General features: G+C 40.6%; 2 protein-coding genes across 3 annotated transcripts in view; both read left to right on the top strand.

The window, feature by feature from the left end:
- Positions 1 to 795, top strand: part of mettl21a (methyltransferase 21A, HSPA lysine) — a 1538-nt gene extending 743 nt beyond the window's left edge. For both annotated transcript variants that reach the window (XM_053617149.1, XM_053617150.1), the window contains one exon: positions 276 to 795. In XM_053617149.1, coding sequence (XP_053473124.1) covers positions 276 to 673 — 398 coding nt within the window. In that variant the 3' untranslated portion in view covers positions 674 to 795. The remainder of the gene's footprint in view (positions 1 to 275) is intronic.
- A 4944-nt stretch (positions 796 to 5739) lies between these two features.
- Positions 5740 to 26551, top strand: dpp4 (dipeptidyl-peptidase 4). The gene is made up of 26 exons (XM_053617352.1): positions 5740 to 6146; positions 9077 to 9161; positions 9803 to 9895; positions 10677 to 10768; positions 11865 to 11939; positions 12031 to 12083; positions 12535 to 12604; positions 13851 to 13968; positions 16536 to 16690; positions 17529 to 17626; positions 17769 to 17898; positions 18077 to 18115; positions 18884 to 18982; positions 19132 to 19202; positions 19698 to 19751; positions 19979 to 20106; positions 20207 to 20257; positions 20984 to 21082; positions 21168 to 21237; positions 21595 to 21789; positions 22619 to 22673; positions 22850 to 22949; positions 23362 to 23420; positions 23580 to 23652; positions 24839 to 24912; positions 25416 to 26551. Exons 1-26 carry the CDS (start codon positions 6144 to 6146, stop codon positions 25506 to 25508), a joined length of 2232 nt encoding a protein of 743 aa, XP_053473327.1. The 5' UTR covers positions 5740 to 6143; the 3' UTR covers positions 25509 to 26551.
- The last annotated feature ends 54 nt before the right edge of the window (positions 26552 to 26605 follow it).

Below are 26605 nucleotides of genomic sequence, written 5' to 3'. Positions count from 1 at the left end.
AGCAGTTTATTTGTCATCGTTTAGCGTATAATTAGGAGTGTTTGATAAATTACTGGTATGACGGAGTGTTGTGACAGGCATTCACTTGTTAATATGAATATGGGTGGAGTCTACATTACATTCGTTTACACATTAAAATAGTAGCTACTCGCTCGCTGGTTACCATCTGATAGCTACGACTAAAAAGACGATGATGTTCATTTTAGCTAAGAAAAAGAATTAGCCGGCTAGCTTCGCTGTCGTATGGTAACTCATGTGTCGTTTATTCCCGTCAGGAGCTGATGTAACGATCACCGACCGGAGCTCAGCCCTGGAGATCTTGGAGGCTAACGTGAAGGAGAACGTTCCTCCACACCTGCAGGGGGCAGTGCGAGTTTCCGAGCTGACGTGGGGAGAAGGATTAGCGCGCTATGGTCCCGGCGGCTACGACCTCATCCTGGGGGCGGACATCGTCTACCTGGAGGAGACGTTCTCCGATCTGCTGCGCACCCTGGAACACTTGAGCTCGGAGAACACGGAGGTCCTTCTGGCGTGTCGAATCCGTTACGAGCGCGACCAGCGCTTCCTGAGCATGCTGGGAAACCGGTTTTCGGTGCAGGAGGTTTACTACGATTCACAGAGGGACGTTCACATCTACAGAGCGGTGAAAACTGACACGAAGGCCGAGCTCTGAGGACCGGACCGGACCGGACGTCCTGATAAACGTCTACGATTTCATCATGGCGCATGTCGATGTAATGATATTGAATGTTATAAAAAGATGTTTTTTACTCAGAGAGTCTTCGCTTCGTAAACTTTTTACCAAACTCTTATCTGGTGAACAGAATGACGGGATTACCTTGCACACTTTCACTTTAAAATATGAACGTTACGCAAAATAACTCATTATATGTTGCGTAATAGCTAACGCCAAATCGAGCATCCAGATTTTCCAGCCGTTATCTCGCGTACTCCACGACTGCTTAGCAGCGTTTAAACCAACAGAAGCTAAAATATATGAAAAATCAACATCCTAGCTATAGCTAGCTAGGCGCTGATGTAAATCACCAGTGAGATCACTAATGAGACCCCAGCGTCCTTGCAACAAATTTGCCGTTTCTATTCGTACGCAACAGCTGACCAAACTGTATTTCTCTGCTAACTCGCTAGCAAACTGGATAGTTAGCATAGAGAGCTACTGTACTTAGCATGCTAATTTAACTCTCACAACTCAAGCTCAACTTCAGTGACTAGCATGACCAAGGGACTCGCGAATGCTTTGTGATACGGGAACGCTACCCAGCTACGAATTTTAGCGTTTAACATAGAGGCCTCAAGACAACGTGAAACAGTAAGCACGATCTGGCAGGTTTTCAAAGTAAAAAAAAAACAATAAACGTATGATTGCAGGATTGCTGTGAAACCACTACATTAGTTCGTTTGCAAAGAGACGTGGTTACGCCGTTAAATGTTTAGCGTTAGCACATGTTCTAAGTAGCCGAGATCGTAGTGTTGGGTTTATTGCTCTCTTTTGCCCCCTAGTGGAAAAACCGAGACTAGCACCGTTACGTAATCTTTCAACTCAAGTTACAGTCCACAAGCTGATTTTATTTTATACCGCAGAGTCTAATTTGATGTTTGAGAGCAAAAGGCACTGCTTTTCGAAGGAAGATACAAGATACGATCGATTATACACAATGTGACCAAAGATACGAAGTAAAAAGGTAGAACGGGTCAGTTTTGATTAGTGGAACACATTTCCGGACCAAAAAAAAAAGGAGGCCGTAGATGGGCAGAGGTCAGTGATCGGACTGTGTTGCTCAGATTTGAGTGCACTTCTCGAACAGATCCTCAAACTCTTCCGATTATTCATGTTTAGCCATCCGTTAAATGTCTTAAGAGCGCGGTGCGGCCTTATGCAACAGTGACGATCTCTTCCTGTCCGTGGGTTCAGCAAAACCGGCAATAAGAAGCACGAACGATTGCCCAATACCATCATCGCTGCACGTCATCACTCGATAAAGGTGTTTGAGATGGCACCTTGCATGCGTACGCACCTTCCTGGGATTCAATTCCGCTTTCATGCGTCGTATACACGATGCATTAGACAGTAGTGTGTGTGTGTGTGTGTGTGTGTGTGTGTGTGTGTGTTTGGGAGGAAGTCCGCTTTGGAGAAGATGTGCGCGGACCGGTCGTTAAAAGACAGCGTATTTGTATTTGTTGAGCTTTTAACAGGCTTTTAGTCGCTCGTCTTCCGAAGTTGATGGGAACCGATTTCTACGCTTTCATCGACTTCCAGAGAGGAAAATAACAAGCAGCTCCTTTGTTTGCTCTGAGGCCTTTTTAGCCAGCGACATCTAACACCTTCTGCGAAAGACTTTTACACCCTACATTGTGAAACTTCACCGACCGCATCGTGAAAGAGAAACTCCGTCGATAATCCTCTACTCGTAATAATATCCGCTAGTTTGAGCGGGAAAAAAAGTCAAATCGAGAGTGGCGAATTTTCCCCTTGCCTTAAATCCGTTCCTTCTCAAGCTGACACGATTTATCTTTTGCGTGAACGTCCGTCTGAAGCGGCATCTTGAATCCGCCGGACTTCACGGCGTAGCCGAACGACGGAACGGTTATTATGGCGGCGGCCATCTTGGATAACGCGAGAAGGTTTCCGTTCGTTCGTAATGAATTTGAACACGATAGCAAAATCGGTAGAATTGGAACGAGCATGTAAGATGAGTCAAACGTTTAAATACCATGTCTTTCGAGTAAATTTGGCGCTAAGCTAAGAAAAGGGGCGGGGCGGGGCGGGGCGGGGCCTAACCCTGTCGTATTCATTGATGGTATGTTTCATGAATGATTTCTCGGTCCACCAAAGCGACCATACTCCCAAACTCCAAAAGGAACGTTTCATTTTTCATCAACAGTCAACTTTTTTGTTTTGAAATCGGTTTTCAAACACCGGTACGAGTCCCATAAAACGTCAAAGGAAAACGAGAAAATAAATAACCAACGGTGTTTTAATTCCCGTCTCCTCATTAGCATAAGAGCCCGAATGAGCAGGTAGAGAGAACAAACGTCGCGTCAGTCCTCCGGGTGACCGAAAATGACGTCTAAAGAGAAAAAGGAACCGTCTCGATGCGGACACGTCCGGCTCTATCCAGCCGATGCGACGTCTATAAAATGACGCCGCGCCTAGCCGTCCGTCCGATTGGACGAGGCGGTCGTTGTGACACTCGAACCAAAGTGCTCCATAATGGCTTGTGTCGCGTGTGTAATGGCTTCTTTTTCTGGAAAAGCGAGGCAGCGTGGAGGGTAATTCAGCGCGACGCTTTTCCCCTGTCGCGTTTATGGATTCGAAATCGTTTTACAGCACACACACACACACACACGGCGTGATCAAAGCAAGCCTCTTCCTCAGAGATAGAGATAAATCAGGACGAGACAGGAAACACCCTGAAACAGTAATATACAGTATCCTCTACACAAACCAACAGTTTATTTAAAACGCGAGTAACGGAAATGTACCCACGATGCTACGTTTGTCGCTAGTACCTGCTAGCTACGTTACACGCAAAAAAAAAAGCGACAAAAAACGAAAACGTTTTTGACGTTTAATCGTAACTTATGTTAGAATGTCAAAGGCTAGCGATCAAATAATTAGCGACCCCGTCGTCAGGTTTATGAGTTCGTCACGGACCGTTGTGATAGCAGCGAATCATTTTCACCAGGTTTCTTTCTTTTTTTTTTAAGCAACAAATCAACTTCAAGGTGAAACTTGACGTGTTAATGTTGTTGTTGTTGTTTTTTTTTGGTAATTAAAGATCCATTAACAAGGGTAGACGGTTGAGGAATGTTCAGAGAGGAAGCAACGCTCATCTCCTGATACTCCCGGTACTGCGGCTCTAAATGTGTTTTTATCAAAATGTACAATGGGGTTATTGAGAAAGCAGATGTCAGTGGATTACACACTGATACACACACACACACACACACACACACACTCTGGGTCGACACGAATAGGAGTAATTATTACAGCCAAACACATGTTTCCAGTTAAATCCTGCAGCTCTGGACCGCTACTCAAGAATGTTCCGTCCGTTTCCGGCAGAGCGTCTATTTAGATAATACGCCCGAGATCTTCACGAACATAACACAACTCCTTTTGGAATCCGGAATCTTCTACGGATTACGACGTGCGCTGTTTCCGACATCAAACTCGCTCTGTGTGGGGGGGCATATAGTTCTAGAACCTGGAAAAAGACCTCAAGGTTTATTGCGCTGTGCGTTCCGCGATGCTTTTCTGCTCACCGCGGTCGTGAAGAGCGATGATTGGAGTTACTATAATCCTTCCCCGGCAGTTTAAACCAATGTGGGCATTTTCAGAAGTCGAAATGTTCACAAAATATATATAAATATAAATATAAATATATCTAAAATAACCGCAACTAAGAATTAGACCTTTAAACGTCTAGAAAAAAGGGAAATGGGAAGATAAATAAATAAATAAATGAATGAATGAATGAAGGAAGGAAGTGAAAGTAATCTGGGTTTCCGAGAGCAACCGAAGCTGATCTCCAGGTGTACGCCGTCTTAATTGTTTCGGATCCGTATCGATGTATTTATTTATTCTGGCGATAAGAAACCGTTTCCGCCGTGAAGCCAGTGAGCCAGTGGAAAGGCTTTTTAATCCAGGACGTTCCATCCACACAACCCAAACCGGTGTACGCCGTATTATTAACGCCACTTTCACGCGGTTCTACTAAAACCCGGCGGTCAGACCGAGACGTCGACTATTCGTCGATAGTCGCCGTCGTTTTTCAAACGCCGTACGTTAAAGCGCTTCGGCTTGAGGAATAAACATCGTATAAGAAACAGATCGGTCTGACCCGGCGTCGCCTTTAAACGTGGAAAAAAAAACCGAAACAAAAAAAAAAACGTAGCTATAAAAACCAAGTTAGAGTTAAATCACGTCATTAAAATGAAGATTCAAAAAGAAACACACACACGCGCACTGGTTTGAAGTACTCAGGAGTGTACATGCACTTATCAGAATCAGAATCTCTTGATGATTTGTCGGTACTCGGGAGGTTCAGGAATTCGTTTCGGCATTTGGAGCCACTCAGCAGGAAAACAGGAAGCGCAACACTCCCAGGAGATACGAGCCCACGGCGTGTTGATGTTGCGTAACGGCGGTGCAGCGTCACCGCCCCGTTTACCTCCGTACAGTTATGATACGCTATATTTATGATCGTATTTCTATTGTAAGATGCATCGCAATGATTAGGCGAGTGAAATTACGTGAGATGACGGATTACGGTGACCCTGTCTTACTCCTTCACTTCTGGGTTCTATTTGTGTGTGTGCGGTTTTGGAGATGTAGCTAGGCTGGAAATGTTGCCGAAACCATGGGAACCCTGGTTCGAGATATTAACCTCGAAACCAGTTCCTCTCCTCTAGTGTTGTTGACGCTCATCTACAAGGTCACTAGAGAGTAGCCTATAGCGTGATCATCGAATGTGATAGTATCTCGAGATCATTTGGTTTGAAGCATGTCCTTGTGAATGTCCTCTTGCAACACCAACACGTACGCTCACGTGCCTCTGCTGCTGGCAGGAGACTGCTTCTTGAAGGCTCGTGCGTACAGTCAGTGATGCATGACTGTCATGAACAATCAGAAGTGCACATGCATCACGTTAAAAAACAAAACAAAAAAAAAACAAATGAAAGAAAGAAATGCACGTGCACTTTACACGCATCTGATTCGAGTCACAGTGTGTTTGTGTGTGCGTGTTAGAGCAGGAAGTAGAGGAAGGAATTGTGCCACAACTGCTACTAGTACTCCTTTCTCTCCAAAGCACACAAACTTTCCCTATTGGTGCGCGCGCATGCGGTGCTTTTCTTTCTTTCTTTCTTTCTTTCTTTCTTTCAATGCGAACTTTAATCTGTCGTGATTTTATTGTCCCCGCTTTACAGCCCAAACCGAGCTAATATTTAACACGCACAGAAAGAAAGCAAGAATCTATCCCCACCGGAACCGCTTCTGATTGACTAAATCCGCTCAGGAACAAACTCGCGCACAGACTCGGCGCGCGCGGGACCGGACTCGGGGAATCAGAAGCGTTACCGAGCAACAGGGGATCTTGAGCGTTACCGCGAGACCGGAAATGGTCAGTACCGGTGCATGCAGCACTTTTATAAGCTTGGTTAGGGCGCGCGCTGCTTTTAGTTGCCAAGGGCGCATCCGAGTAGTGTAGTATATTATAGACTACTAGTGCATGAGTGTGTAGTGTGTGGGTCAAAACAGAACAACTCCATGTACATCTGTTTGTTTGCAGGTCACTTTAAAAAAAAGAATTCAAAAAAGTTATCTAAAAATCACTGGACTGAGAATAACTCAAGTCTGAACCCCGGCACCGGGTCCAGTGTGTGATTGGGTGTGATGGGATTGGTTGTTTTTTTTTGTTTTTTTTTTTAAATCCCAGCTTCTGTATAAAATTGACTACATTCAGAGTTGGGAACTCTTTTCAGGGGAAAATACCTAATTCGTACTCAAAATGTTACTAAAGTTCACCAGGTGACGTCACGGACTCATTTGCATATTCATTGAACGGTCATGATCGTTTGAATATTTTTGTATCAAAATGTGTTGCATGAAGAGGGAAGGTTTTCTGAAGCACTGAAAAGAGTTTTATCAGACTAGAAAGTAAGAGACTATAAGTTATTCCTTATGGAAAGAAGTCGTCTCCGGTCACGGCGCCACAGGCTAGATATTTACACATTTTACAAAATTCACACAGAAATCGTTTCTGATACACAGCGCATGAAGCAGTGGTAGGGAGGCATCAGGAAATAGACACGAAGATGTCGGAGTAACTTGCTTGAATTTCTGTAAATATCTCCAAGGAGTGAGAGTAAAACAAAGTATAAAGAAGTGTGAGGGTAGACAATAATGATCAGTGATTAGTTGTTTAGAACAATAGTGATCAGTGATTGGTTGTTTGGAGCAGTAATGATCAGTGATTGGTTGTTTGGAACAATATTGATCAGTGATTGTTTGTTGGAAGGATAGCGATCAGTGATTGGTTGTTTAGAACAATAGTGATCAGTGATTAGTTGTTTAGAACAATAGTGATCAGTGATTGGTTGTTTAGCACAATAGTGATCAGTGATTGTTTGTTTGGAACAGAATTGATCAGTGATTGTTTGTTGGAAGGATAGCGATCAGTGATTGGTTGTTTAGAACAATAGTGATCAGTGATTGGTTGTTTAGAACAATAGTGATCAGTGATTGGTTGTTTAGAACAATAGTGATCAGTGATTGTTTGGAACAGAATTGATCAGTGATTGTTGGAAGAATAGCGATCAGTGATTGGTTGTTTAGAACAATAGTGATCAGTGATTGTTTGGAACAGAATTGATCAGTGATTGTTGGAAGAATAGTGATCAGTGATTGGTTGTTTAGAACAATAGTGATCAGTGATTGTTTGGAACAGAATTGATCAGTGATTGTTGGAAGAATAGCGATCAGTGATTGGTGCTTTGTAACAATAGTGATTGTTTGTTTGGAACAATATTGATCAGTGATTGGTTATAGGAACAATAGTGATCAGTGATTGGTTGTTTAGAACAATAATGATCAATGATTGGTTGTTTGGAACAATAATGATCAGTGATTGGTTATAGGAACAATAGTGATCAGTGATTGGTTGTTTAGTACAGTAGTGATCAGTGATTGTTTGGAACAGAATTGATCAGTGATTGTTTGTTGGAAGAATAGCGATCAGTGATTGGTGCTTTGTAACAATAGTGATTGTTTGTTTGGAACAATATTGATCAGTGATTGTTTGGAACAATATTGATCAGTGATTGGTTGTTTGGAACAATAGCGATCAGTGATTGCTGCTTTGGAACAATCGCGATCAGTGATTGGTCGTTGTGGGATTACTTGTAAGAGGAAGTGAAAAACCAAACGAATTCTAGTTGAATCCAGTCAGTGGAAGACAGGCCCAAACCCAGCAACGGAGTTAAAAATAACCCAGCATTTTAATAGTGTAGTATTTAGTAATGGTAGTGTTACGTTTGAAACACAGCCCAATGGAATTTGGGGGAAAATTTCACTTGGCTGGAATAGAATAGGCTATTATGCGTTCTTGGCTTTAAACTGAATCACGTTCCCATTCCAACGTCAAACTATTTTCACCATCACATCTCATCTCACCAGTGAACAGTTAATTAAATAAGTGAACGGAATCGCATTCGATTAAGCGGATCATTCAGTGTTCCAACAGAAATTTCGCTTCTAATGGATGTTCCCTTATTATTAACCCTTTCCACGCATGACATTTCCCTTTGGGGTTCAGTAAAGTCCGTCCGCCCATCCATCCATCCATCTGTCTATCTGATATATTTAGACCGATTCATTAGATATATTAAAGTTGCACTTCTCCGTCTTGGGTATTGCTTCAAAATATTTTATACCATTTGCGCTTTTTTTGCGTAGCGCGTTTAGACAGCAACACCGGAGACGTCCTGCACAGAGAATAGCACGGAGTCTAGAACAGAACTCACGATAACAGTTTGTGTTAAATTACCACGATCGCCACGAGTCATTTGGCTTTTCTGGTATTTCCCTTAAAAACGCCCATCAGTGTGGACACCGTGCACGGAAGGCTTCATTGGCGCTCGTTTCAAAATGGTTTCCTTCTCTACTGCAGCGCAAACGAATAGTATAGGAGTGACCAGCAGTGTCGGCGCTCATTATTGCTCATTATTACTGTGTACAGTGCATGATTTACGCATGGAACAATCGTCCATGAGTGAAAACGGGTTAACGTGTGATGAATAACAGGACAGCGCACGCTTGAAGAGACACCGAGTACCTTGTACTTCAAGCCTACGTACAACAGTCATCGTAATTTATTGTGACGGCGAAAAGGAACTTTGTATTGTTTGCCTACTTAAGGGAACTAGATTGTGTTACTTCCCATTTTTTTTTAAAAAAAAACAAAAAACCTCACGACATTAAATAATTTACACACACACACGCCAAATCTCTTGTGTATGCATTAATAATAAAAGCCGGTTTTGTTTATTTCAGAAAGCGGGGAAGATTATCCTCTGTGTTTTGGGTGCAGCTGCGGTGGTCACTCTGATAGCTGTACCAACGGCTATCTATCTTAACGGTATGTGTAACGCTTTCCAGTCGAGTGCCATCAAGCAGTCTTTTCTTCTTTGTAGTTTCTCAACACATCCGAGAGAAATGTCGACGTTCCAGACAATCTTATCTCATTTAAACTGTCTCTGTGGTCGTATTTTTGTCAATAAAGCGATGTCCTTGCTAGATTAAAAAACGGTTCACCTCTTTTGCAGTCTTTTGCAGAGTCTGTCTTCCCCATCTGCAGAGAAACCACATCCTTTCCACTAGCACATCATGTTTTTGAGCACAAATTCACGTTTTTCATCGTAGCATCTACCACCGATTTAAAACGATCACCGTATTCCTTCTTATATACGGCGCTCCATGCGCTTTACACAGTCTTTACACGGTGGCTGTTTTTAAAAGGATGATTTATTCACTGTGTGGTTTAACTTTGACCTGAGATTTACTTGGCCTCGAGCCAACGCTGTTGTTCATGAAAACATTTTTATAATCGGTGATTAAGGTTTGGAAAGCGATAAAATTTCGACATGTGTTCAGATGGTGGAGCGGTTCGATGCAAAAATGCACAGTACACACTGTTAAGTCTTACTTACTAGGGTTCTATGCAGTTATACCTGATGTGTGTGTGTGTGTGTGTGTGTGTGTGTGTGTGTGGTTTCACAGGGAAGCCAGAAGAATCCAAGAGGACTTTCACTCTTAATGACTACTTCAACAGCACCATCAGAGCCAGATCATTTAACATGCGCTGGATCTCCGGTAGAGCAGGCCATGTTCTCCACGATACACACACACACACACACACACACACTGAATAAACACACATATGTAGCGTATCTCGTTCCCAAACCTCAGTGTTTAGGCCGTATAACTCAGCAAGCGACTAGGCGACCGTTCACTTGTAGTTTCTACCCGCAATTAGTTCGCGTTCACTGTCGGAAGAACTTATAAGCTCTCGTTAAACGTGTACAGAGACGTTAGGAGGAAAAATAAAACTGGGAAGAAAGTAGCAGAGATCGGGCCTCGGGTGAGTGTACGTAGCTAGTACGGCTAGCTTGTTTTGCTAATCTAATCTAATCTGAGAACAAAGCCAGAACGAGCACTTACTGCAACGTGTAAAACACGCAACCAAATTTCACACTGATTCGTGCGCTAGAAACTATATATCGGCAAAACTCTGGACAGGCCACGCCTACAAGACACAAACTGCAAGCGATTAGTTCCCTGCTAGTGCGAATGTATGTATGGTTTGACTCTTCCTTCCTTACTCATAGCACTCACGCCACTGGTTAAATGTGTCGTTTATGACTGTTTATTCTCTTATAAACGAAGCGAGTTAAAGTTAGCGATAGGGCTAGCGGTAAAGCAACAGTGTGGCCAACAACGAAAGTTCTCTCTTACCACAAATGCGGCACTGTGACTTTTTATTCATGTACAAATGCGTCTTTACAGTCAAGTGTGCAAGGATTGAGACACGATTTAGAATATTTGGACACCAAACCCGATTGATTTGTGGTTGTTTGTTTGATTTCTTTAACAGATCATGAGTATCTGCATAGCACGCGAGAGGAATCGATCTTATTGTTTAACGTGTCTTCGGAGACGGGAGAGAAGTTTCTGGCAGAGACGCTTGTAAGATACGTCAGGTTGAACGCAAACATTTTGTGTGGGTGTGAGAGCGTTTAGGTGAATGTGAATGTTTAATGAGAGCATTTTGCATAAAAGCGAGAGCATTTTGTGTGAATGTAAGAGATGTTTTTAATCAACAGAAGACCATTTTACAAAGTAGCATTTTGTGAGAATGTGAGAGTGTCTCTATGGATGTAAATATTGCATGTGAATGTGATTGGTTTTTTTTTTTAAACCCATGTGAAACCATTTTGCGTGACGGGCAGAGCATTTTGTTTAACTGTGAACATCCTGTGTGAATGTGAGAAAATTTTGTATAGATGTGAGAGCATTTTTGATTGAATGCGAGAGCTTTTTGTGTTCATATGAAATAATTTTCTGTGAATGTGAACATTTTGGGTAGATGTGAGAGCATCCTATTTGACTGGGAACATTTTGGGTAGACGTGAGAGCATTTTCTGTGAATGTGAACATTTTGGGTAGGTGTGAGAGCATTTTTGTGTGAATGCGAGAGTTTTTTGTGTAAATATGAAAGCATTCTCTTTGAATGTGAACATTTTGGGTAGATGTGAGAGCATTTGTGTGTAAATGTGAGAGTTTTTTGTGTTAATATGAAAGCATTCTCTTTGAATGTGAACATTTTGGGTAGATGTGAGAGCATTTTCTCTGAATGTGAACATTTTGGGTAGATGTGAGAGCATTTGTGTGTGAATGCGAGAGTTTTTTGTGTTAATATGAAAGCATTCTCTTTGAATGTGAACATTTTGGGTAGATGTGAGAGCATTTGTGTGTGAATGCGAGAGTTTTTTCTGTTAATAGGAAAGCATTCTCTTTGAATGTGAACATTTTTGGTAGATGTGAGAGCATTTGTGTGAATGTGAGTATTTTGTGTGAACGCAACAGCATTTTGTGTCCACGTGAGATCTTTTTCTTTTTTTTTTTTTTTAAATGTGAGAGTATTTTGAGTGTGTGTGAATGTCTAATGAACATTTTTCCTGAATGCGAGAGCGTTTTGTGTTAATACGAAAGCATTCTCTTTGAATGTGAACGTTACAGCTCATTGTAATAAATGTGTGTGTTTGTGTTTTTTATATCCCAGGACTTCTATAAAGCCTTCGATTACATGGTATCAGCCGATCGGAAGTTTGTGTGTTTACTGACCAACTACTCAAAGGTGCAGTGTTGAACACGTTAATGATCCATGTGCAGTGTTGCCGTTGTAAGTGTTTACGCTTACGCGAGGTGTGCTCTCTGTTCTCTTACAGATCTGGAGACACTCGTATAAGGCGACTTACTTAATCTACGACCGGGAGAACGGGTCTGTGACTTTTATCAGATCAGATTGAGTTTGGTGAAGAATATCTGTTCACACATCATTCAATCCATGACATATTCAGATTTAAACCTGAAGTGGGTGTGGCCTATTTCTTTTCGTCGTCTTTTGTTTTCTTTCTGGAAAACACTAGGGGGAAACAATTCAAATGTAGAAATGTCAGCAGTGTCATCATGGTGTATGAACTCTGGCTCTGACAGTTCCTCCACCTCAGCTCCATCACTCCAGTTCATAATTGGTCTTAAATTTAGAAACAAACTAATGACCTCATTTGAACCTGACCAGGCGGTTACTAAGGATGAATGAATGACTGAACACTGTAAATCCATCACACGGCACCGCACGTCCACGTTAATCCACAAGGTCTTTGTTAATCCCACGAGCTTCATATCTGACCGCTTGCTCACATGTAAATATCACTTTGCTCTTTGTACAGGAAGTTGCTCGCTACAGATATCCCGCATGAGGTTCAGTACCTCGCCTGGGCTCCGACTGGCCACAAACTGGTGAGTTTAAGCAAATAATAATGATTTGCTTTATTCTTGTTAGTTGTGTGCCGACAATCAGTCATAAAGTACAGCATATTGTGATATTTAACAATACCGTTATCATATACACTTCACTTCAAAACGTCAAAAACTACCAATACGTCACATGTACCGTATATGATATAATCCAACATAATGTTATAAAACTTGAACGAGAAGTATTATAATATTGTGATGTTGTTAAGAAAATGTGATGAGAAAATATAAACGCAGGCATTCATAGCGTTATCAGTGTCGAAATTCTGATCTGTAATTTTGTCTAAATATACTGAATAATAGCGGCCCTAGCACGGATCCTTGAGGGACTCCCTTAACAACCTCCATAGGATCTGACTGAATACCTTCCAGCTGTACACATTGGGTTCTTCCCTTTAAATAAATAAGCAGTGAACCACAAAATGACATTTTCTGATAGTCCTACACATCTAAGCCTATTTCATAATATGTCGTGGTCCAGAGTGTCGAAGGCCTTTGATAAATCAATAAAAAGACAAGCACAGTGTTGCTTATCATCTAAGGACTCCGCAAAATCATTCAAGCCATAGTAGTACAGTACTGTACCCTTTTACGGAACGCTGATTGGTTAATAGACAGAATATGATGACTGTTTAATGTTTAAGATGTGACATGTGATTAGTGTTCTTTATTAATAACATTATAACTATTCCAGATTTCAGAACATGCTGTACCTTTATAACGTCCAGCTCCTGATACTAACTGATACTCACGTGATCGGTGTGACTCAGCTCTTTATAGACCTCTATAATGGTGGTGTTGGTAAGGGTGAAGTCGATGCCTTAACGATGGCTCTATTTAAGTTGTGTAAGGGAGTTATCTGATGGAGTTATCTCGGTTCCTGACAAAGATGCCAAGTTTTACGATGGCCCTTTAATCATGCCCATCATTTACATTTATTACCTTTATCGCGTGTGCTTGGATGATGGGGTTTAAAGATAAAATCTTGCTGGAATCGCATTAAAAAACAAAAAAACAACCCACACCACTCTCTCGGGAATGTGTTAGTGCACTGTTCTCGAGCTGAACTAAACATATATATATATTTAATGATTAAAAAAAAATCACACCCATGTACACACTCATACACATTATAGACATGTTGTGTAATAATCTGATCTCCTCTCTCTCTCTCTCTCTCTCTCTCTCTCTCTATATATATATATATATATATATATATATAAAACAGGCATATGTATGGAATAATAATGTGTATGTGAAGTCCAGCCCCTCTGCACCAGCAGAACCAGTCACCAGTAACGGAAGTCCTGTGATCCTGAATGGCATTCCCGACTGGGTGTATGAGGGTAAGAGGGGTTGATATAGCATACCCATTACGTAACATAATATAACATAACATAACATAACATAACATAACATAACAATGTAACATAACATATAGCAATGTAACATAATGCAACATAACATAACGCAACATAACATAACAACATAACAACATAACAATGTAACATAACAATGTAACATAACACATAGCAATGTAACATAACGTATCATAACATAACATAACAATGTAACATAACATATAGCAATGTAACATAATGTAACATAACATAACGCAACATAACATAACAACATAACAACGTAACAATGTAACATAACAATGTAACATAACATATAGCAATGTAACATAACGTAACATAACATAACAACATAACAATGTAACATAACATATAGCAATGTAACAACACAACATAACGTAACATAACAACGTAACATAACTTAACATAACGTAACGTAACAATGTAACATAACATATAGCAATGTAACATAACGCAACGTAACATAACAATGTAACACAACATAACGTAACAACAATGTAACATAATGCAACATAACATCACGTAACATAACAACATAACAATGTAACATAACATAACGTAACATAACAATGTAACATAACATAACGTAACATAACAATGTAACATAACATAACGTAACATAACAATGTAACATAACATATAGCAATGTAACATAACGCAACATAACATAACATAACATAACGTAACATAACAATGTAACATAACATATAGCAATGTAACATAACGCAACATAACATAACGCAACATAACAACATAACAATGTAACATAACATAACATAACATAACAATGTAACATAACATATAGCAATGTAACATAACATAACATAACATCATGCAACATAACATAAGAACATAACAATGTAACGTAACATAGCAACATAACATAACAATGTAACACAACATAACGTAACAACGATGTAACATAATGCAACATAACATCACGTAACATAACATAACAACATAACAATGTAACATAACATAACGTAACATAACAATGTAACATAACAATGTAACATAACATATAGCAATGTAACATAACGCAACATAACATAACATAACATAACATAACATAACGTAACATAACAATGTAACATAACATATAGCAATGTAACATAACGCAACATAACATCACGTAACATAACATAACGTAACATAACAATGTAACATAACATATAGCAATGTAACATAACGCAACATAACATAACATAACATAACATAACATAACGTAACATAACAATGTAACATAACATATAGCAATGTAACATAACGCAACATAACATAACATAACATAACATAACATAACGTAACATAACAATGTAACATAACATATAGCAATGTAACATAACGCAACATAACATCACGTAACATAACATAACGTAACATAACAATGTAACATAACATATAGCAATGTAACATAACGCAACATAACATAACATAACATAACGTAACATAACAATGTAACATAACATATAGCAATGTAACATAACGCAACATAACATCATGTAACATAACAATGTAACATAACATAACGTAACAACAATGTAACATAACGCAACATAACATCACGTAACATAACATAACAACATAATAATGTAACATAACATAACGTAACATAACAATGTAACATAACATATAGCAATGTAACATAACGTAACATAACATCATGCAACATAACATAAGAACATAACAATGTAACGTAACATAGCAACATAACATAACAATGTAACATAACGTAACATAACGTAATGTAACAGCAGCATTACATAACAATGTAACATAACGTAACATAACGTAGCGTAACATGATGTAAGGTAACAGCGTCACATAATGTAACTTAACATAAAACATAACATAACAATGTAACGTAACATAACTTAACATAACATGATGTAATTGAATCTAATGTAATATAACATAACGTAACATATCATAACGTAATATAACAATATAGCATAGCATAACGTAATATAACCTATCATAACTTTACATAACATAATGTAAAATAGCATAACGTAACATTAAGTCATATAACATGACACAACACAACATAACACGGATAACAAAAATAAAACGCCAGCCTTATATTTGAGATGATATTACCTTTCTAAAATCCACACACTAGACGGTAGAGTAACAGTGTAAGTGTACAGTACTTCATTTGGGACACAACTTTAGTATTTACTCTCCGAAGCGTGTTTTCGGAACAGAAGTAACGTGATGAGTAAATCTCCCAACTAATCCATAATGAGATTCATCCACAACGTTTTTCAGAATCGATTATCATCCATTTTATCGATTAGTTGTTGTATCCACGGTAACAATATTTTTAGTCTTCAATATCAAGTTAACACTGATTATTGTCCAAATAATAACCCGTGTATTAAAGAAGCTTTTCAAGCTTCTCAAACTTTGAATTTTTATAAATAAATTTTGTAAATAGCATTTTGTGATGTCATCATAAACATTATGCTTTTTGAATTGAATATATTTCCTCGAGGCGTGTGCAACTTTTTTTATTTTGTTCGAACCAACAGAGGAGATGTTTTCCACCAACCACGCCATGTGGTGGTCTCCATCCGGAAAGTTCCTTGCCTTCGCCGAGTTCAACGACACAGACGTTCACGTCATCGAGTATTCGTGGTACGGGCAGGGTCAATATCCGGAATTGGTCACCATACCGTATCCTAAGGTAAGACCGAGACCTCAATTTAGATAATGTTAGACTCGAAGAGCTGAAATTCCACTCATGGTTGATATTCAGCGTCAGAATTCCAGCAGTATTATAAGTCAAAATCTCACAGCCGCAAAATGATACCGGGGATACCTGATAAATGAAACGTGCTTAGGTATTTAAAAGAGAAAAGGATTGTAGAAGTCAGAATAAATTGCGCGACAGTTACGGGAGTTAAGGTTAGAATTGGGGCGGGGTCATGGGTGGAGTTAGCATGCATGGCTTTTCTTCTGGACGTGAAATCAAATCCATCCGAGTGTTTTTATTCCTTTCATACCAAACCAATTTTCAAATAATAACCTTTTTTTTTTTTTTTTTTTTAAACATATATTAAAGATATGTTTTATCCATATTTATCACGTGTAATGTCCGAGAAACAAGTTCTCACCTACGTTATAGCAGCTATAAACGGTCGTTCCGTCACCAGCCTCCATTTGTTTCTTTCTCTTGAAGTTAGTAAACCAAACAAACAAACAAACAAACACAGTTACCGAGAAACAGTTACGAAAGGTTACAGCTTTACCTCTGAGTGTACCACAGAGCGCTGGCACTGGAGACTCCTTCCATAATAATAAACGTCTCAGTGATTTTTTTTATTTATTATGTTATGTGGAGCGGTGCTGTACAAGTCCTTGTGAAGCAGCTGTTTCTATGGAAACGATAAAGTATTAAAGCAGAAGACTCAACTGCCGCTTTGAATGAATCAAGACCTTGTGACCAATCAGAATCCAGAACTGAACAGTGCAGTGGGATAAATCCTGATGTTTACGATGTTTCCGTGCGTTTTCGGTTCCAGGCTGGAACGCCGAACCCGACGGTCCGCCTGTTTGTGGTCGAAGCCTCGGATGTCTCCAGAATTTCGGAGATCTTGGTGCCAAGCGCTCTTGCTGCACGGTAACGCAACCACGACACGGGACATTTTAGAAAGCGTGGTTTGGGCCGAGCCTCGTGTTTACTGCGTTTCCTCAGACGGAAGTCAAACCGTCTGCCGAAAGTTCTCCTCTTCATTGTATTGTTTTTCTTTTTTTTAATTTAGAGATCACTACTTGAGCACCGTCACGTGGGCCACGGACGAGAGACTCGCAGTTCAGTGGCAGTACCGCACGCAGAGTCACGTCATCCTGAAGATGTATGAGCTCAGCGGCGAGACGTGGAGCGGAAAGACAGTAACGTGTTCTCACTCCTCTTTCTGTGTTATTAAAACCGTGAACTGCTCCAGGGGCATGGCTATAAGCATGACCGACCTCTGACCTCTGACCTAACACGTGTATATCCTAAAAACCTCGGTGTATCAATTCCCCCCCCCGATTTCATTTACTTATTCCCTTTTTTTTTTCCCCGCAGGAAATAAACGTGGATAGCAAGACAGGTTGGGTCGGACGAGTATGTAATGCATTCTCTCTCTCTCTCTCGCACTCTCTCTTTCTCTCTGTCTCTTAGTCTACTGTCATTTGTTCTTAATCTTTCTTTCTGTCTTTTTCTTTTTGACTTCCTTGTTTTCTCTCTTTCCTTCTGTCTCACTCTATCGTTCTCCTTATTACTCTTTCTCTTTTTTCCCGCCTGTCTCTCTCTGTTTCTATCTGATCCCTCTTTCTGACCCTCACTATCTGTTTATCTCCATCTGTTTCTTTCTCTATTCATCTCTCTCTGTCGCTCTGTTTCTCTCCTCTTGTCTCACCCTATTTGTCTCTCTATCCTTCTTCTTTCTTTCTATCTCTCTCTCTATAACTGTCTCTACGTCTGTCCTTCTCTCTCTCCGTTTATCCGTCTTTCCGTTTTGTCTCTATCTGCTTCTTTCTGTCTCCTTTTCTCGCTCTTTCTCACTCGAACCGTCTTCGCGTGTCTTGACCTCTCTATCCGTTTCCCCGTGTGTCTCACTGTCTGTCTTGTCCTTGGCCTCTTTCTGTCTCTGTCCCTGAGAAGGAGAGAGCGAGGACGAGAGACACAGAAAGGCGATACGAAAACAAAGGACTGACAAAGAGACAGGGTGAAGTCTGTTTTATTCGTCCTCTCTTTCTTAGTCTCTCTATTTTCTTTCCTGCCTCTCTGTCTCGTTCTCGCTCCCTCACTCTTTTCTCTTTCAGTCTCTCTCTCTCTCTCTTTCCGTCCGTCTTTCTCTCTGATTATTTCTTTCTCGTCGTCTTCTCGTAGTTCTCGCCGAGCGACCCCGTGTTTAAACCCGACGGCTCCAGCTGTTACTACATCAAGAGCGACTCAAACGGCTTTAAGCACATCCATCATATCAGCGGGGTGAGTTACTACTCACGGCCACGGCTGGAAACATCTGGACGTGTGTCAGGACATTATCGCTTGTTCATTTCAATAACCTTTTCGAATATCGCTCATGGACAACGAGAAAAGTAACCGTCGCTATAGCGATTGGCCTCCGTTTATTTCAGAGCACAGTCTTGGCCATCACAACTGGACAGTGGGAGGTCACCGACATCCTCAAAGTGACCAGAGACGCCATGTAAGTTCACGTTCACCCTCGGATTCTCCGTTCACAGGTATCCGTTCGGAAGATATTTTTAGAATCCAGATGCGACGCAGAATCCAAGCGCAACCAGCTGCTGCTGGAAAGCTAACGCTAACGTTAAAACGTGATGCTCCTGAGAGTCTTGAGACGCCGTAGCAGTAATTCACGGATACGTCACGTCATCGTCCCTCACGCTTAGAAAAAAACAAAGGTTAACAAAATATCTTTAAAAAAAAATTTATGAAAAAGAAAATACACACGCCGCGTGTGAGCAGAAGCGTTGTGATCGTCTTTAATTGTGTTAACGGTGTGCCGTCCTACTTTGCGATCGTTACGCGACCTCGTACGGCTACGACTCAATCTGCGGCTTTAAGAGCCGCCCACGTCGACGCTGAAATTCCTGCCGTTCGGTCGAAATCAGGATGAATTATCGTTGTTATTTTATGTACATTTCTGTCTTGTTTTAAAAAACGTTTTCTTCGTCCACAGATTCTACGTGAGTAACGAACACAACCACCATCCAGGCCAGAGAAATGTTTACAAGTGAGTCACGTGTATATGTGTGTCGGAAATGACTTAATAATCTTTTACGCGTACTCATTTTGAAAAAAAACGTGATTGTACAGGAGACGTATTTCCATACTTACAGTTCCTCCATAAAGCCTAAAATGAAATTTGAGTCAGCGCTGTCAACAGTAACACCGCCATTTTAACGTTATTTACAGACAAGCTGCGTTGAAACAGAAATACGTGTTTTGTCGTTTCTGCAGAATCTCAATCGACGGAGCGAGTCATTCCTCACCCGTCTGTCTCACCTGTACACTGATGGAGGACAGGTGTAAATATAACTCCGCCTACTTTAGCACCAACGGCACTTACTACCGACTGAGCTGTTCAGGTACAACCTTAGATATTCCTCAGTTTCCTTCCGAAGTGTTGAACGTCCCGTAAAACAGAACGTCACACGCCGTTTCTGCTTCTTTGTTTGCTTGATAAAGGTCCCGGACTGCCTTTGTACACCATAAGAGACAGTCGAGGTGATGGATCAGGTAAACTTACCGAGCTTTTCCTCAAACTCACCGTAAAATGGATTCGTCCTACTTGGAAAAATCACCGGTACTATTATAACGGTTTGCTAGCATGCTACTAGCGTAGCTAGTTAGCAGAAAAACAAGCGAACAAACAAAATGCAGGAGTCACTTTAAGCTTTAAATCGCATACTATTTATTGGAATGTTTAATAGTTCCTGTTAACAGTGCAACAACTCGTGATGTAGGGTTCTATGTAGCTAAGTACTACTTTATCATGCTAGCTAGTTAGCAAACCGGGAGCAGTAATAAAATAATAATTGACTTACTATGTTTAAATTAGGCTTTATTTAGCAAACACATCCATCTATAAATGAACGTCGTTTTAAAAAAATTTTACCAGCTAGTTAGCAAGTAGCACTTGTGTTACACCACGGCCAGCAGAGGGCGCCGTGGCACGGCGCCCTCTGCTGGCCGTGGTGTAACAACTTGGCTACAAGCAACTGAGTAAACTGATATCCTAGCCAAAAAGCATGCAAGCTAGTCAGCAAGATAAGGCTAAGTGTGCAGAAATCCCTCTAAAAAGGGTAAAAATGGCGTATCCTGTTACTGAGGTGGTTCATTTGTAACGTAGCTACGTTTTAACAAGTGCACTACTTAACATGTGTATTTAAAACACACACACACACAACAGTATAGTAATAGCTAGTATGTGAAAATGTGTTGAAATGTTCTATTTGTTTTCAGAGGTCAGGGTTCTGGAGGACAATAAAATCCTCCGGTCGATTCTCCAGGACATCGCGATGCCCTCGCAGCTACACGGCACGCTGAAGATCAGCGGGTTCGGTGAGGTTATAACCGAGGAACTCGTCGTTTGAATTCTGAGCTCATTCCGATTTTGACACTGAACCCAAACTGTCGTCTTTCGTAGACCTGTGGTACCAGATGATTCTGCCTCCTAAATTCGACAAGGCCAAAAATTACCCTCTGCTGATTGACGTGTAAGTAGTTTCACGTCATTTTAAAAAGTTTTCCTGCCTGCATCTTTTTTTTTTTTTTTTTTATCTGAATATCTTTAGAACAAGTGGAGGTAGTGTGTGCGCACTCATTTGTTTTAGTTGTGTTTTTCACTTTTTTTAAAAAAAAAAACTGTTAGGATCCTCGAGCATGGAGAAAGCCTTGGGACCTACATTATTATTATTATTATTATTATTATTATTATTATTATCGGTATTATTTAATATATCTCTAATAATTGAGATTATTCATAGCCTGGATCAAGTGTTAGCAATTTACTGTATCCCGCTAATTCAGTAAACGTAGCACCATGATCTCACACACGGCTCTGTCTTTGCTAGCTACGCCGGGCCGTGCAGTCAGAAGTCAGACTTTCGTTTCCGGATCAACTGGTCTACGTATCTGGCAAGCACGGAGAACATCATCGTGGCCAGTTTCGACGGCCGAGGAAGCGGATACCAAGGGGACCAGATCATGCACGCGATCTATAAACGACTGGGCACCTATGAAGTGGAGGACCAGATCACCGCCGCCAGGTAATAAGTGATAGGTGTGGGTCAGAGAACCTGCGTGTCATTCCGTTCTCCGTCACACCATCACACCCTTGTCGACTCGCCGGGAATTCCAAGAACAAACGTATCCGAGTCCTACACACTCCTCAGACAATGTTTTTAGGTGTTTTGGTTCAATTAATTACCTACAATGTGGTTACTGTCCTATGCAGTGGCTTTGGAGTTCAATCTGCAAAAGCTTGTAAACGGTCCGGTAGGGAAGATTTCACTCTTAGGCGCGTTAGGTACGATTTCTGTATCTATAAATATGCCACGATAGGTCAGGTCTCTGAAAGTGAGGTAAGTGGAGTTGAATAAAATTTGAATGACTGTTTTTTTGTTTTGTTTTTTTTTACTCCTCGAGCCTGCCCATGAACACAAAGCTCCGCCCCTGAATTCTACAGCGCTTCAACTGGATTTAGCACCAGCAAGGACAACAAAACACTTTAAACACGCAGAATTCGGCATATAATGATTTACGATAATGGTCCCGAGTGCAGACGGTGTCATTTTTCTCTTTCTAACGGGCTCTTATGTCTATAAAACGGCGGTCGAGCGATCCGGACCGTCATACATCTTTCCAAATGGGGTTTCTCAGCCACTTTCGTCCTGAGGCTTTAAACGTTGTTTTTTTAAAAAAAAATTTTGATCACGATCTACACGTATTACGATATATGCTTGGAAATATTAAAAATCTGATCACAAACTGGACGAAAACCAAAAAAAAAACAACACACTGAGACTAAACTAGGATGGCTTAATTGTACCAAGCTGTCCTCATGCTAACGTCACATTGTCGTTCTTCACGTTGTAGGCATTTCGTTGATTTGGGTTTCGTCGATAAAGATCGGATCGCCATCTGGGGTTGGGTAAGTCCTCGCAATCTTATATATTGTGTTACTGTAATAGACGTGCTGATTATGAGTTATTAGCTAGTGGAAAGTGACCGGTACAAAGCGCTGGCACTGGAGACTCACTGTTTTTTTTTTTAAATCCGTTTATGTGGACTGTAATGGTGTGATGGATGTTTCTATGTATTTTTCAGTCCTACGGTGGTTACGTCACCTCCATGGCTCTGGGAGCAGGAAGTGGAGTGTTTAAGTGCGGCATGGCCGTCGCCCCGGTATCCAAGTGGGAGTATTACGGTATAGAAATGGATTCTATATTAAGCTAATTAATCACAAAGTCGTCTTTCAGAATCTTTTTTTTTTTTTAAACCAAGCTTTACTAAAAGGGTGCCAATAATTCTGGATGGGATTGTATACATTATGTGTTGAGTAATTGCGCTCCGTGGGCGAAAATCGTACAGCTCAACGTCCCGGATTTCAGTATCTTACAATTTTCGAAAAAATTTAATGGAGTTTAGTTTTTAATTAAAAAAAAAAAATTCAGTTTAATTCAGTAAAATGAAATAAAACAAAATAATGTATATTTCCAGCAGTGTGGGAATTCAGTTATTATCTAAAAATGTCTTTAAAATTTTTATTATATAAAAAAATTATATTTTATATGTGGTTTATATAGCTATATATTTTTTTTTGTACTGTAAACGAACAGATTCCATCTACACAGAGCGCTACATGCTAACTCCGGAAGAAAACGCAGCCTTCTACGACGTAAGTTAGAGGAATGTGTGTTATGCAGCGCCGCTCTGATTTTCCCCGAAATGACTGGTCGGGGAAACGTGAGTCAGCGCAGGGAAACGCTGCGTGATTTATACGTGTGCACGTGTGGAAAGTGTGTTTTGAAGATGTGATGTGATGTGATCTGCGCAGAATTCCACCGTGACAGGACGGGCGAAGAATTTCGATTCCGTTCAGTACCTGCTGGTGCACGGCACGGCCGACGGTGAGACACACACACACGCACACACGCAAACACACACACACACACACACACTCCCACATCAAGACCTCCTGCACATACACGCGCATATGTGCACACACACACAGACATTTAACTTTGTTGTGGAGACCCCCCACCTCTATCCAAATCCCCCTCCACACACACACACACACACATTCAGGTATCAGTTAATTTGTGGGGACCAAATGTCTTCAACGGCACTGTGACATGATAATATGAGGTGCTTTTCTTGTCCTTGTCATTAATTTACTTGTACACGGACTTCACAAGTTACTCATACACACACAAACACACACACACACACACACACACACACACACAAATTGTCCACTGTTGGGGGAAAAAAAAAAAAAAGAACAAAGTCCTCCTAATTACATTTTGCTGTGTTTCAGTGTGTTTGTTTTATGGTTTTTCCTCTACACTAGTATCTCTTTAGTCCCTGTGATGTAGGTGTAGGTGTTTGAAGGTCCTCATAATAAAACACACACACACACACACACACACACACACACACACACAAATGTAACCCATTTCCCTTTCAGTCTCTCTCTCTGTCTCTCTCTCTCTCTCTTTCACACACACACACACACACACTCATGTATTACTGTACACGTGGGGACCGGACTTCTTCAGAAACTCATCAGCGTGACCGAATGACTTGTGAGGTCCTGTTTGGTCCTCAGCTCCGCTGTGTGTGTTACTTCTACGGTTAGCTACTATCGCTGTTCTACTTCAAAGACCTCATGTTCATCTTAGGCTTAATGTGGACTAAAATAATGTGTCCATCAGCCGCATTCCTTATCCGACACGTTTTACACCAGCCGCCTCGTTTCGCCTTCAAACGCCCGAAAATGGAGTTCATGGCTTTTATGACCGACACTGAGAGCTGGAAGAACACAAAGACACGTAACTCAAGCAGAAACCATGCTAAAACGACTTCATTAAAGTCTTTTTAGGGTTACGTTTTAGCGTTGGGACGAACCTGAAGGCGTTACTGTGATGTACTGTGTATACCTGTGCGTTTTGTCAAATCCGGATGAAACGTCAAAGCGAACGGGACTGACGTTAACGGTTAATACTGCGAGAGAAATGTCGGGAATGTAACGATGTTTTTTGATGATTGCTCGAGATGCGTTTTCATTCGGATTTACATCGTATGTATTTCCAGATAACGTCCACTTCCAGCAGGGAGCGCAGATCTCCAAAGCTCTCGTCGCCCACCAAGTGGATTTCGAGTCGATGGTAAACGCAATATATTTAACGGAATAAATACTTACGGCGCGATCCAAAAGTCTGAGACTTGCTTCCGTTGTGCATTGTTTTCTAATTTAATTGAATAATCTAAATATTACGGAATATATATATATATATATATATATATATATATATATATATATATAAAATCAGCAGCTTACTTGAAAAGTCGAATATTCACACGACTTTTAGAATTTTGCTTTGATGACGTGGACAGTGAGAAGTTTGTGTAAAAACGTGAGCTTATGTCGATCAAATCTATCGGAACGTCATCGAAACACGCCGAAATGTCCCATCCCCAGATTTTTAAGTGCGGTCTCAGACTTTTAGACTCGCGTCTCACAAAGAAAAACAGGAAATGAAATGAAAAAAAAATAAAAAAAATACTATAAATACGTGAATAAAGCTATTCTATTATATTACTGTATAACTGTATATTTCACCCATCCATCTCTGACTGTCCTCTCCCATAACCCCCCCCCGTCTCTCAGTGGTACACGGACGAGGATCACAGTCTCGCAGGATCGGCGTACGAGCACGTCTATACGCACATGAGTCACTTCCTGAAGAAGTGCTTCGCATGAGATGTGGCTGTAAACGTCGGACTCGTCACATTTCCTGGACTTCTGCGTCCACACGAGACGTCCCTCAAATCACCAAGCAGACCACGTTTTTTTTTTTCCTTCTCTAGCTGCTATTTATGCTATTGCAAGTGTTTTGTTTGTTTTGTTTTTTTAAATCCCCAATAAGATAAGTGTATATCCTTTTATCTCCATCCAAGATGGGTCTAGATCCAAAGCCGACTTGATCGATCAAGAGTATTTAAGCAGCACTTAACCGCATGACCACACCGCTTCCTGACAGCTTTGCGTGTTGCTTAGCAACGGATGGGAAGCTGATATTCCGTTCACAGTGGTATTTTGATTTCGGTATCGTTCTGGAGTTTTGGTATGAATTTGAGCCCGAACAAAACATCTTCAAATTCAACGACGTGGACTAGCCGCGACATTTTCCACGCTGGTTCCTTCTGGATTCTTCAAGCTCGCACACGTCACCTGAAAGTTTCTAGCAAGCAGTTCTCTTTGAGTGATTTATTCCCATTTTAAACCTAGCCTCTCCCGTCTTCTTAAATTCTAAACGTTTCTAAACGTTTTTTTTTTAAACTGCATAATTTAGCTAAGATAGCCTCCATGTTCCCCGTGACCCTGAAAAGGAGTAAGCGGTAGAAGATGGATGGATGGATGGATAATTTAGCTAAGTTAGCTAATTAGATCTTACCCTATGTTCAGTCTCCCCTCATGTTTCTTGTACATTAAATAGAACGTTTCTAAAAAGATTTTTAATGCTTAAAAAAAAAAAAAAAAAAAAGTGGAACTACTGTTCTGGCTTATCAGCATCTCCAAGTATGATTAAAAAAATATATGAATTAATAACGTGTATAATTCAGGGCAACAAAGTGTATTTCCTGCCTCAATAACTTAGAAAGTCTATTTCCTTTATTCTACAAGTTTATTCTTTGTTTTCCTTCAGTTTGTGTAAACTGCCTCGATCTTGTATTTCATTTCCAATCAGGAGATATTAAGCGCTGTGTCATGAGGACATACACAGTTCTTCAGTTTGTACATTAAAAAAACATCAACAAAAAACGACGTATTTATGGTAAATTCCTGCGTGTGGAATT

This window comes from Ictalurus furcatus, chromosome 27, assembly GCF_023375685.1.
Source record: "Ictalurus furcatus strain D&B chromosome 27, Billie_1.0, whole genome shotgun sequence".
In the NCBI taxonomy this organism is placed as follows: Eukaryota; Metazoa; Chordata; class Actinopteri; order Siluriformes; family Ictaluridae; genus Ictalurus; species Ictalurus furcatus.
The sequence above is the reverse complement of the archived record's forward strand: the minus strand, read 5'-3'. Positions and strand labels throughout refer to the sequence as shown.

Coding starts and splice junctions, on each gene's coding strand:
- dpp4 (XM_053617352.1), top strand. Junction 16,691..17,528: donor TCACCATACCGTATCCTAAG/GTAAGACCGAGA, acceptor TTTCGGTTCCAG/GCTGGAACGCCGAACCCGAC. Junction 21,238..21,594: donor TACCCTCTGCTGATTGACGT/GTAAGTAGTTTC, acceptor TGTCTTTGCTAG/CTACGCCGGGCCGTGCAGTC.